At 43.6% G+C, this 13,811-nt stretch overlaps 1 protein-coding gene across 4 annotated transcripts in view; it reads left to right on the top strand.

Moving 5' to 3' along the window:
- Nucleotides 1-13,811, top strand: part of TTC7B (tetratricopeptide repeat domain 7B) — a 315,415-nt gene that overhangs the window by 259,060 nt on the left and 42,544 nt on the right. For 3 of the 4 annotated variants that reach the window (XM_077123320.1, XM_077123319.1, XM_077123318.1), the window contains one exon: nt 4,982-5,122. The exons of the other annotated variant lie outside the window; for it this stretch is intronic. In XM_077123320.1, coding sequence (XP_076979435.1) covers nt 4,982-5,122 — 141 coding nt within the window. The remainder of the gene's footprint in view (nt 1-4,981; nt 5,123-13,811) is intronic. 4 annotated transcript variants of the gene reach the window in all.

Genomic DNA, 13,811 nt, shown 5'->3' with positions numbered 1-13,811 from the left:
ATTTTAAGAACTGGAAGCTGAATCAACTCTATTTATAGATAATATTGAATCATTTCAGCACAAAGGGAAAATAAGTACAGAGATTCATTAGCGTTGGGTGATTTCTGCATGCCCATTGCAGGGGTGGCTAGGATTCTTTTCCAAAAAATGTGGGGAGGGCAGGTGTCCGCTGCTGAGGCATTAAGCAGGATGAATGTGGGTGACAACCCAAAACTGGACTTAAGGTGTGGCCACATGGTCCATCATTCTCCCAGGTTCATGTGCAAGGCACCGAGATAATCCCTGGGGGACTGAGAAGCAAAGAGCAGCCCAGAATCCTGAGCTAACACATGCAAGGCGTGTCTGTGGTGTCTTTTTTTGGGTAATTATTTTTCCACATAATATGACATAGTTGGTCATTGCTCATACACATTGATGCTCATCACGCCACCAGCTGGGCAAAGTTCCATCTGGGATCTGTTTCCTCTTCTATTTGCTGAGAAGATCCGAGGGAAAAGGGAAGGTGGGGAGGGCCCTTCAGACTCTAGCTACTTAATGCCAACATAACAGTTAAAAAATAGCTGGAATAGAAAGACATACATTCACTAACCCTGCTTGTGAAAATATGGGGTTGCCAAGCACACCTCAGCCACTTAATTTATTATGCCTTTTACTTAAAATTATTGGCTCTGGGATCCCCTTGAACCATGAACTTTGATGGTGAAATAGAGTTCATACATGATTGCCACATTTGAGGTCTATGTGAATGTGTAGATGCAGTGTACTTTGGAAAGAGAATTTGGTAGAAGACTTCAGCTGCAAAAGCCATCTGAGCTCTCTGTCCCCAGTGCCCTCCTTTTGGCCGGGTTCCTCAATGGGCTTCAGTTTGTGAAGGGGGCATGAGTTAGGAAACATTGGAAAAGGTTCTTGAGAGCTTGGGCTCACAGCGACCTTGAGGTCAGTGGCCTTGGTTCCTGGTCCTCTTGTCTAAATGCCTTTTTGCAGCAGGTCCAAGGCCTTCCTTGCTGCCTCCCTCCCTCAATCCTCCCCACACAGGGTGGTCCAAGGGGAACCCAGATGAAAACAATAGGGATCAGAACAGTTCTTCAAGTGGCACTTTGTCTTTGGATTAGGTGCCCAAGATAACATTTTCTCTTAGGGGTCTAGATGGAGAGGAAAAAGAAATCAGCTGGCTTCAGGAAATACAGATTTCCTCAGCTCCAGGGCACCTGATGCCCCCTGGGCCAACTCGGGCAATTAAGTTACAGAACCTGGGCCAGATTTGAGGGTATGCTTCTCTGCCCATGTCAGCCCTCAGTTCAGTTGGTTTTGCAGCTTGATCTTTTCAGAGCCACTGTGTCCTGTGGCCGAGGGAAAGCAGTTCATTGTCTCCTTATGAGGTAGAGCACACAGCCTCAGAGTTATGACCTTGAAAAGCACTTCTCAAATTAGTGTAATAAATAAGAGACGCTCAGCAGTCCAGGTGCTTTCAGGCCTCCTGTTGTACCTGATTATTTGGAAGCTCCTTCTACAGAGTCTTGCATTTCAAATAGAAAATATATCCTATATTCTTCCTTCTGGTTCCTTTTTCAAGTGTCAGATTGTCAATTTCCACCTTAGGTGAATAGTCCTCTTCACCCCCTTGTAAACTATAGGAACATATTTGCTTTAGTGAGCAAGAAAGGAGTTGCTTTAGAAATATGTTGGTTGGAACTAGCATTTTTAGTTGTTTACCTACATAAGTCAAAGTCTATTTGGCACTTACTATTTCAGCCCCATGCAGCAGTAAGGTAAGAGGTTGTTCAGGTTCTGTATTAAAATCAGACATGTCCACTCTGATTCATTATGACATTTACCCTTTATTCCCAATTTTTAATCCAATGCAGGAGTTTTACTTATCGTGCTATTGCCAAGAATAGATGTTAACTATTAAACAACTTTACTATTATTATTAACTGTTACTACTAATAAATATCTGAATTTCAGCACTAATATCCACTGCATAGTTCAGAAGATAAGGGTCTTTGCCCCTGTGAACTGTGTATAAAAAGGAATTGACTAGGAAGGAAAAATCATTTCTGATAAGCCTCGGTTAACCTCTATTTTGAACAGGTTAGCTATGTTGAAGAGTAAAAAATGAAGTCACTAATTCAGATCCAGTTTTTACTTCTATTTTTAGTCCAGATTGTTACACGTGTAACAGTTACACTGAAAAGCCCTTTGAGACAGTAAAGGTTCTGGCCTTTGAGTCATACTTAGGGATGGAGAGTAGAGCAGACAGACATGCATCCAAAAGGACCAGTCTTTTCTGAATTTTGTACAGGATATGTCTATTGATGGTTCTCATCCATTCATTCAGTCAGTCGGCAAGCGAGCACTTGCCAAGCATCTGCTATTGGCCTGGCACTGTTAGCCCCTGAAAGTACCCAAACAGAGGACATAGTTCCTCTCTTTGAAAGTGCACCGTCTAGTAGGGGGGACTGTTAGATCAACTTTAATGTAAAATGATGTGGTCAGTATAGCGATAAGGATACACACAAGTATTATGGAACCACTGAAGAGGAGTAGGGAAAACAAGGGTCACAGCAGTCTTGCTGTAGGAGTTAGCATCTGAGCTGGAGTTGGGCTGGTTTTGGATTTAGGCTAGTTTTGTTACTATAGTCTGCTGGTTATTTGACTTTGGGCAAGTCATATAACCTCATTTAATCTCAGTTTTGTCATCTAAATAATGCAGATAACATTGTTATCTACCTCCGGGATTGTTTAAAGATTAGATGAGATGACATAAGTAAAGTACTAATCACAATGCCTGGAACATGGTATGTTCTCTAGAAGATGACTGATAATTGATGCTGTCATCACTGTCATCACCATCATCATCATCATCATCATTTCTTTGCTAAAATGAATGTGTCACAACTAAAGTCCAAACTCTGGCTAATGTCAGTTTTAGCAAAGGAGTTCTGGCATGTTTAAGAAGAAATAACTGAAATGTATCATTATAACTGTACCGCATCTAAGGAGTTCTAATTAGTAGGGGGGGAAACGGTTATAATGTGAGCCAGATCTTATTCACAGTAGAATATATTGTTATACTAAAAATTAATTTAGTTGGTATATAGACATCACAAAGAGAAGGAACTTTGGCGATAGTTCTGATTTGGCAAAACAAAGTAAAACAAAAGGCAGTAAATCCCAAAAGCAAAATACCTCCTCCAGAAGTCACAAGGGAGCCATAGAACCTAGTAGAAAAATTGTAGAAATGTTCTAGAGCAGCAGTTAATTACTTCATTTTAATGAATTTATAATTAAATATTTTAAGGGTCTCAGTTTTAATTTCTAATATGGTAAATAGCAATAGATATAACCCACATTAACAACATCTTTTTGGATCCTCAGTACATTTGGGGACCCGCAATAGATTTTAAGCGTGTAGAGGATTTTAAGAAGTTTAGACCCACTGTTTCATAGAACAGTATCTTACTGGAACTTTTAATGTTGGACTACAAGGAAGTAGGGAATCTCAAATTGACTGGCATGTGAGAAAACGCCTTCAGGCTTTCCTTGATCCAATGTCAATAACATCTGCTCCTTGTCCTTCCAGCTCAGTGGTTCTTATGCTCAGCTGCAAATTGGAATCACCTGAGATCATTAAAAAGTAGCTGCCTGGACCCACCCCCTAGGGTCAGTGATTCAGGTGCTCTGGGGTGTAGCCAGGATTTCAGGATTTATTAAATCCCCAGGCAACTCTAATGTGAAACCAAGGTTGACAACCATTGTTCAAGGTAGTCAACAAGAAGATAAACCAGCTTGGTGATGTAAGAATAGAGGAATAACAACCTCTGGATTATTCATCTATCTAACAGATAGTTGCTACTAAAAATCTCAGGGAAACCAGCATATCCCTGTTACCAGAGTTAAAATACTACTCTTCCATGAAAGGTTAAAAACAAAACAAGATAAAAACAATATGATAGTTTAGTCATTTTACTGTTTAAATAAAAAATAATTGTTAAACATACTTGTCTAGGAGTAGGCTCTTGGCCAGACTTCATAGATTTCCCTCCAACTTAAATCTATTAGTTTCTTTTAACTGAGCTTCAAATTCTTTTTCTTGTGCAGCTGTTTTAAGGAAGTGGTCTACAATCGCCAGGACCTCTAGAAGGTCAATGTGAAGAGAAATCAATCGTCTGTCTACTGAATAGAATTTCTTTTGCCAAATTCCTTTGACTCGGAACATGCTCAGTCTGTTCTCTTTGTTACCCTTTCCAGACAGCAAGTTTAAGATACTGTCAGGCAAATGTATATTCTAACCCCCAGCATCTTTGCTACCATATATTCTCCACCAATTTAGCATTGCTATTGATAATTGACATCTGCTTACACACCGGGCAAAAGTGCGCTTTTCAGCTTTTAAGTGATATCCTAGACTATGTTTCGAAATTCAGGTGTGTTATCTTACCACCTCTCTAAGGCCAGGTTACACTAACAAAATGAGAAGTCCTTGGGCTTATCTTCAGGATGGCCAGCCCATTTACCCCAAATCCTAGCCCCAGGAGGCAAGTATAATTCCTTCTCACACTTCCACCCCATATAGTTCCTCAGTTTAGTTCCCTACAGGGGTGCTCTGTAAAGTCTCCTTGAAGCACTTAGCCCTTTATTTTAGCACCTACTTGTATCACAGCTGTGTATATAGCTCTATCTCCCTCCCCCCCAATACACACGTATATGCTGCCCTAGACTGAGCTCCTGGAGGGGCATTCAGTATAGCATGTGCTAATCTAAAAGATTAGCTAAAGCAGAAGGATGGAAACTAAGGTTCCAGACTATATTGTCCATATTTCTTTATGGACAGTAAAACTTAGAAGGATCATGGGTTAGGGATATGTGTTCGTCCTGCTGCCTGTGTCTGTGTATGGAAAGGGGTGAATGGGTTGGTTGGTTGATTTGTTATTTGGGTCTGTCCTTGCACTCCTGATACAGTCTTGAAAACCTCTCACAGGCTCTGTCCATGCCACATCCGTAGCAGCCTCAAGAGTGGAGCAGGCACTGTCGGAAGTGGCCTCATCTCTGCAGAGCAGCGCCCCCAAGCAGGGCCCACTACACCCCTGGATGACACTGGCACAGATCTGGCTCCATGCAGGTACCACTCCCCTACTCCCATGGGCCCTTCTGCCTCCAAACCCCCAAATTGTCTATTTAGAAGTAGAAGCTTTGCAGTCACATAGCAAAATGTTGCTACTTCTTTGCAGGAACCTTGAGTTAACTCTGTTATCTCCCATTTCTTCCCTGAAAACATACTCACCCAGAGCCAGACCCAGAGCCTTGCTGCATTGGACACTTAAGGGCCCTGGGAGCTTGCTGCATGGGTTGCAGGGTTTGTGCTGCAGTGGGGACCTAAAAGCTGCGCACCAGACTTTCTTTGGAGATGATCTCTAGGGAGACAGAGTGGCATGGTGGATGTGGAGCCCCGGCTCTACCACTTACCAGTTATGTATATGTAAGTTAATATCCTTACCTCTCAGCCTCAGTTTCCTCATCTGTAAGGTGAGTTAATAATAGCACCTGTCTTTTAAGGTTGATGGGCACCAGTGCCTGGCATATCCTGGCAGTAAAGTCTTGAAGTCCCACAGAGAGAGAGGCAGGAGGCAGGCAGATTGGCCCTGATTCAGTTTCATGTGGCAGTCATTTGGCTCAGCTCTGCTTCTGCACAGCTAGAAATCCCAAAGATAAATCCCACTGTACAGTGCCTTCAAGCAAATGATGGCCGGTGATTTACTTGCATATTTATATGGCTACATAAAAGATAACTTTTGTTCCTCAAGTTTTATCACTTATCTACAAGACCCCAACTGGGCCTTCTCAGCTTGACTCTCAGGGTGTAGTGGTGAAAGCCTGTTTTGTCTGGGAAAGTGCTTATTATCCAGCAGTTGTCCTTCTGTTTACTCCTTTTTTGCCAAGGCTAATTGTATGATGTTCACCCTTGTTTGAAACTGTTGGTAGACCTCAGGATGTAAAAATGCGGTTAGATTTACCTGAGTTTGGCAGGTCACTGAGCCAGGCTCAGCCAGCCTTTTCTGTGTTGGCATCTTTAATTGAGCCATAACAACTACCGTAAATTAACAAATTATATTCTTCCAAGCAGAAGTACAAAAGGGATGATTCATGAATGTGCTGATTGTTCTTCCCTTTTGCAGATGTTTGCCAGCATTTAGCCTCTCACTGGGCCCTTGAGCTGGCTCTAAGGGCAAGGGAACCACAGTCTCACCTTCCTCCTCAGTTCTTAGTAGAGGATTCTAGCACCTGTCCTTTTCAGTCACCTTCGTGAGCATTAGCTACAAAGAACAGAAGAGGAAGGAGTGGGGTTTAATGTCCCAGCCAGGTGAGACTGTCTGAACTTGCAGGACTAGTGTGGTGAGTTGTCTTTGAAATTGGGCTTGAAGTGTGAGTTTTTGAAGTGCCAAAGATTAAAAGACCGGAAGGGGCTAAAGGCAATCCTTCTTAACTGAAACTAGCGCTCATGACCTCACAGACATTGCTTCTCTTACTTCTCTCTTGGAAAAGTTAGTGAGCTGAGGATCACAAAGTTCCAGGTGAGTTTTGCCCAGTGGCTTGCTGCCCTTCCACTCAATTATCCAGGGATTTTTTTCCCCTTCACGTGAACCACCATGGTTCTTGGGGAAGAGGTTTTGCAAGTACTTATTAGAACCTTGAAGAACTTGGTGGCTAAAATTCAGTTGAGAGCTATCCTTGAATTTTCATGTAAGCCTGTAAGATCCATTTCTCATTGCCATATCCTATAGAGAAGAATAAAGCTCATTGGTTGTTAACCAGTTTGGCTTTTAACACTGTACAAGTTGGTAGAATTGAACTACAGGAAGCAGGTGCCCCCTTTTGTCTTATAGGATGGGCAGGATGTGCATTAATGCTTACATGCATATGGCACTTAAGTGTACACGAATGGTATATGTAATAGGAGTGAATGGAATAAATTAGACCATTTAGAATTTGTGCCATATTGCCTCTCTCAAAGTTGCCTTTGCTTGAGTCAAGATTTAGAGTCGTATTATATATTCTGTACTCCTTTAAGAGGTTAAGTCAGAAGAAAACAGTCTGCTTCCACTGAACTATAAGGTTTTGCTTTATGTGGTCTGTGCTCTACTGCTCTGAGAGGCAAAATAAAAGTAGCCCACATTTATTGACAATTTATAGAAACCAGGTAACATCTGTTTCTTGTGTCCATTATCAGTTCTAGCAAAACTGCCAGCTTCCATGAATTTTGCAAGTTTTAGAAGAAACAAGTTAGAACAAAGCCAAACACCCAAGGTTATATGTCTGTGGCATTTATAGGTGTCTCTCTTTTAGTCATTTTTCCTGATAAGATGAGTGTATTGCTAGCTATTAATGGCAGCCCCTGGTGGAGGTAGCCCCAAATTTGAGGCTTGCAGGTAAGGTCACTGTGAGAAGACCTCAGATTTCCAGGCTACTGTATGAGAGGGTCTCTGGGCCACTTGTCTGTCCATGTATGAATAAAGCACCTGAACTGCTCTGTGAGTGAATGGGCCAAACGCCCCGCAGAAAGCACCGACTAGAGAAGACTCCAGGTGCTTGACTGCCGAGGTTCTCTTTCTTCTGGTGGGGCGTGGTCCACCCCCTAGTGCCCCCTTCCCTCAGTGCCTCCTCAAACCCCATCTTCTGGGCCCCTCTGACCCCCATTCTTCTGCCTCTTCCACTAGGACACCGAGTGACCAAGCTGGCGTGGCTGTGTGTGTTTTGCTCTTGGTTTGTTTGGGCCTATGTGACAATTTTATCTAAGTTTGTTTTTGGATAAATAATTGTGTCTGGAGTTCAGTTGCAAAGGTACAAAAGACAGAATGAAAGGCTCCCTCCCTAAGCCTCAGTTGCTCTCACTCAAAGGCAATCACTGTTTTCAGTGATTCTATTGAATGTTAGCATTTTACATTCCAGTCAACAATGTGTAAATGTCCATTTTCTCACACCCTTGCCAACACAATGAATTATCAGACTTCTAGATCTTTGCCAGTCTGATAGGTGAAAATGTTATTTCCTCTGTCTGTTTATGTATTTTGCCCATTTGTTTTCGTAGGCACTGAGTTTTTCTTTTTGACTTGTAGCATTTATTACAGATCAAAGAAATTTGCCTCATATCTGCAATATGTGCTGTAACTATTTCCCAAATCCATTATTTTGTTATTGTTTTTCTTTTCTTTTCTTTTCTTTTTTTGCTGAGGAGTTTTGTATAAAACAAAAATAAATGTTTTGATCTTTCTTTATAGCCCAAAATTCACATCATACTTAGAAAGCACCAGCCATTTTTATATCCAAGTATATCCAAGTTCCAAGTATCTTCCAGTGCTGTTTATATATATGCATCTTATAAAGCATATCAGAAGTGAGTAACTTTCTCTATTTTGCAGTATGGGGATCCTAGGCTACATGAAAGTAAGGTTTTCACGATCTTGCTAGGGCAGGAGTCAGGAGAGCTGAATTTAAAAAGATTCGACGTTTATTTTACCTCAAAATATATCTTCCAGGAACCAGGCAACTCCTTCTTTAGGATGCAAATCTTATGGTTGACTATTAGAAATTCATGCATTCACCAGAATTAAGGGAGAACCACAGCCTTTTCCAGAGTTTCTTGGTGCCCATCTTTCAATTTCCACATTGGATGGCAGCTAAAAATGACTGCAGTAGGTGGTTAATTTCTGCTTGTTACTTACTAATAATTATAGCTTTCATTTTGGCACCTCTCACAGTCAAAACCAACGGCTATTCTTAGATGTGCAAGATCAGATTTTCTGATTTCTGCTGGGGATTTAAAGCTGTGAGACTCTCACAAATTCCTTGGCACTGGCCAGGCCTGTCCCCTTTGCTCTTTCTCCAACCAGGCTCCTCTCAGCCCCCAGAAGGTTGCATGAGCAAAGTCGAAGGTCATCTGTGGCCTGACCCTTAGGATGAGATGAAGACAGATCCCAGACGAGTAGTATACGGGTCAGTGCACAGGGAGCACCTGCCAGAGGGAGTGTACAGTACACGGGAGTCAGGCTCTGCCTTGCATACGGTGCAGTCTAGCTCAGCCACCTGCTCAGACCTGCCCCTTCTCCAGCCCTGGACAGTTTTGATAAATTGTCTACAGTGTACATTGACTAACGTTTATTGAGTATTGTGTATATGTCAGACATTATTGCAAGGACAGCACATGTCTTAACATGTTTAGCCCTCATACCCTTATGAGGTATAAATACCTTTATTCACCCCATTTTACAGATGAAGATACTGAGACTCAGCTGCCAAGTACCTTGCCTAAGGTTACCTGGCTAATGAATGGAGAATTCAAACCCAATCCATGTGGCCCTGGAGCCCTACCTCTGACCCACAATAGGCACTTACTCTTTTGTTCAATGCAATATTTCTCAGCATCGTTTCCATGCCACAATTGGAGATAGGCTGGAGTGCAATGGTGATGAAGACAGATGTATTCCCTGCCTTTCATGCATTTACAGATATGAAATAAAACAATGACAGGCACACTTAATCCCCATTGTACCAAGTGCTGTGAAGGGCAGAGTCCTGTGAGAAGTGGTAACCAAAGGTCCTCCCTAATGAGGGGAGACCAAGAGGCCAGCCTGAGAAGCCTAAAGAGCAAGTGGGAAGGTGGCCTGTGGGGGCTTGGGATGTCAGATTATGCAGCTCCTGGCAACCATATTCAGGTCTTTGAACTTTATCCTGAGAGCATCAAAAAGCTATCAAAGGACTTCAGACAGGAGAGTAAAAGGGACAGACTGAAATTTTAAAAGGATTCAGCTAAATGTGGAGATAGAATGGAAGGCAGCAAAAGTGGAAGCAAAAAGCAGTTGGGAGCATTGGTCTGTGTGCCAGAAAAGCTTGATCTAAGGTGGTAGCAATGGAGGTGGGGAGAAGTGGATACTTAAGAGGCATTTTTGAGGTAGAACTGACGGAATTTGCTCATGCCTTACATGTGTATGAGGCAGGGAGCAGTGAGGGCAAAGGAAGAATTAAGGCTGACTCCTGAGCATTGGTCCTGAGTGAACGGACACTGATTTCACTCTGGTGAGGAATTCCATGGAGAAGCCAGACCAAGAACGTGTTGCAGGGAGGAAGAAGAGGATCAAGACTCCTGTTTTGAACGTGGGTGTGTCGGGTGTCTGTCATGTCAAGCAGGTGACTGGATATTAAAGTTTAAATTTCAGATTAGGATTTCAAACCAAGGGGTTTTCAGAACCAAGGTCTGAGCCCCTCTCACATTTAAAGTTTGAGGAGGAGAGGAGAGGAAAAGCCAAAAACACTGAAAGGGAGTGGTCAGAAAGTCATGGGAAAGCAGAGGAGACAAAGTCACAGTGGCCAAAGGGAATTAAGAAAGAGTCTGTGTGGTGCCATCAAGTACATGAGCTCTGGACCCCAGGTACTAGCTGTGTGAATGAGCAAGTTACTCCCAACCCTTCTGAGCCTTGCTGTCCTCATCTGCCAAATCAGAACAGGCATGATAACTCATGAGATGACACATGCAGAGTGCTCAGCAGGTAGCAAGCACTCAACACCTACTAAAATAACCATTTTTAAAGAGGATGCAGCGGGTAGGAAATGTTGCTGAGAGGTTGGGTAAGGTGAGGACAGAAGCATTTGTTGGATTTGGTGAATGGAAGTTGGTGACAGTGACAAGATGGATAGAGATGGAAACCATGCTCGTGTAGGTTACAGAGTAAGTGGCAAGGAAAGAAGTGGGGACAGAGAAGAATTCCTATGGAGCAGAGTAGGGGAATGAGGGGGGAGCTGGGAATGCAGAGTTGAGGAAGGGAGTTTTTAAAGATGGGTGATAGAGAAGCATGTCATTTGGCTGATGGGGGTAATCAAGTAAAAATTTTTATAATCCTCTTGATACAGGAAGGAATGGTGACATGTGAAGGTCTGGATTCCTTGAGAAAACAATAGAATGGGTAATGTTCAGAGCACAGGCAGAGGAACTGGCCTTCAATCAGAGCAGAAGGAATAAAGTGTATCTTAACAGCTAGGGATGAGGAGCCAGTCTTGCTCTTCCAACAAAGCCCCTGGGAAAGGGATCACTCTTGACAGATTAACACAGCCAGACACAAACTCAGAAATAAATGTCATTCATATAGCCATGGCCCTGGCAAAGGAATGTGGCCTGGCCCTCAGTTAGGCTGAGCCCTGGCCATGTTCTTCTTGGAGACTTCCAGGCCTGGCTCAGAGAAGCTGAGGGTACAATGCTCCTTTCACGTCTGACCTTCCCCAAAACAAAGGATAAAGGACAGTTGTGGTGAGAGCTGATAAGGATGACATCCTCCCCTAGGCCTTGACAGCTTGGAAAGGAGACACCTTTGGCCCTCAAGCTGATTTTTATTTGAAAGAGCAAATTCATGAAAACATGGAGCACCTCACACTCCTGGCAGACATCCGCATTCACTCTGGTGGGTTTCCTCTACCCTCCATGGCCAGAGCCTTCCCTGAACCAAATTACTCTGACTTGTTGCCAAGCACAAGGACCCCTCTTCAGGCAAGCAGGGTTTGTGATAAAGGACATGGTTTTGCGAGGGCCCACCCTGTCTGTAGGCCTGACTTGCAAGGTTGGGAAATGCCTAACCCCATAGGAGTCTTTTTCTCAGAGTGTCAGAGAGGGATGGAGAGACATTCTATTTTGATGGAGTGGAAGACCTGACAGTGACTATTTCCAGTTTCCCAAACTAGATACAGTTCTTGGACCATTTCCAACATATTCCATACCCTTGTGTGAGTTTAAAAAGGGATCTTCTCTGGGTATCCAATGGCACCTTTGAGAGAAGAAAAAAAACGCCTGGCATTTCTTGGGGCAAACACAGGCCTCAGCCAGCACACAGCCTACCAGTGGGTCCAGACTAGACCTCGGTCGTTGACTTGACTGGAAGCCTATGTAGAGTGCATAACCCATACAACTCTGAGCCCCAGGCAGGTGCATCAGGAGCCAATTCTCAACCCACAGCTGACATGAAGCAGGTGCTTGGTAAGTGTTAGATGAAAGAACAAGTGAGGAATTCTGGGTACAGCCAGCACCAGGCTCCCAATCAGGAATGCCGCCTCACCTTGAGAAGGGCATCTTCAGCTTTGCAGCACAGCTCAGCCCTGTTTCAGATCACATCTTTAGTTTGGATCGGCAAACTGTTTCAGAAAGGCAGAGTGAGGGGCATGATGCAAAGCAGAAATAGACTGTGCTTGATCTCTGTCCTCCAGGCATGTGGTGTCTAGTAGGGGAGATGGTACCCGCAGGTCACTGTGATACAAAGCAGATTGGAACGAGGGTCTTCCTGGAACTCACAGATGGGGTGGGAGAATGGGAACACAAGAGAGGGTTTACCAAGGTGCTGGGGATTACGGTGGAGCCTAGAGTGCAGAAGGGTGAGTATTGGACTGATAGCAATTCAAGGAAGGCATTTGGAGTAGCCCAGACAGCCAGGTGGAGGTGAACCCTTGCAGAGCATCTGTGAATTGAACATAACAAAGGAGGGGGGAGTTGGAAAGTTAGCAGAGCCCTGATTTTGAATGCTCAACAAAAACATTTGGGTTATGTTCCATTTGCAAGCAAAGGGGGTGATTTCATTTCCAACATTTTTCATAGTAACCTGATGACAAGGGTAAACCAATGGATTCCAAAGAGAACAGTGAGAACTTAGTCTGACCTTTCAAAATGAAGTTGAAAGTGTCCTTGACCCCAAGCGGCCCTTTACCTTTGGTCACACTGCCAACAGCCATGCAGAATATCTGTCCCTGTTACCTCTTTAGAAAGGGACCTTTCAGAGCTGACCCATCCTGCAGCTGGGACACTAACATTGCACAGAAGTATTGTCTCGCTAGTTGCTGATGGGCTTTAAGTTTTCCAGAGTCCACTTCACTACATGTTGCTGTTCCTTTGGACCAAGTTCTTATATCACTCAATAAGCTCATGCCCTTTGTTTGTTTTTTAACTTGAATTTAGCTCTTGGTGAAATGAACAGGGAAATTTCCTTTGCTGTTCCTTCACTAGCCTTTGACTTTATTGACCCAAGCCAGAGGAATTATTGCCCTACTCTGATGTTCCTTCAACATCCATTTTTCCTCACACTTTTCTTGAGCCCCTACTAATGCTAGGTCTTTTGCTAAGGGAGACAGAGTGACTGCAGCTGGGAGTAGCTCATGGTTTAGTGAGAAAAAGCAATACTGATCATATTTTGAAATCTTAAGGAAAGTATAGTTAATACTTGTCTTCACCTCCTGGGTTCTGAACCAATTAAGAAATAAACAAAGAAGCTCAGCTTTGTTACTAGTAAGGCTGAATTGAAGAATGTGACTTGTCCTCTAACCACAATTCAGTAACCCAGCTGAAGTGAATTCACCTATCCCTAACTGCTGGTCTTCCTGTTGCAGGGGCAGAGCCTGATCCAGGAAAGTGTGTGCATGAGCAAGCACAGCAGGCAGGCATACAAAGGACAGGCCACTGGGAAAAGAGATCCCTGAGGGGTCACATCCTCCTCCCAAACTCCCCAATCAGATTCTACCAGGAGGAGAGTGAGGGAGAGAGGCAGTGTGTGGCAGTAGAAGATGGCATAGAGACAAGAAGCTAGGACAATGTGATAAAGGTGGTGATCGAGGCTATACAGTTGCCACAGGAGCACATAGGAGGGAGCTGCTGGAGGTCAGATGGACATTTGTGAAACCCCTTTCTAAAGTGATGTTAATCCTTTTTTGACCTGTGACCTCCCTGGAGGGAAGGCTCCCCAAGAGCAGAAGCTCATAGTAAATACCAGCATGGCCACAGTGTATTC

The sequence above is a fragment of the Tamandua tetradactyla genome, chromosome 12 (assembly GCF_023851605.1).
Source record: "Tamandua tetradactyla isolate mTamTet1 chromosome 12, mTamTet1.pri, whole genome shotgun sequence".
In the NCBI taxonomy this organism is placed as follows: Eukaryota; Metazoa; Chordata; class Mammalia; order Pilosa; family Myrmecophagidae; genus Tamandua; species Tamandua tetradactyla.
Note: the sequence above shows the minus strand (reverse complement) of the source record. Positions and strands in the feature narration are given on the sequence as shown.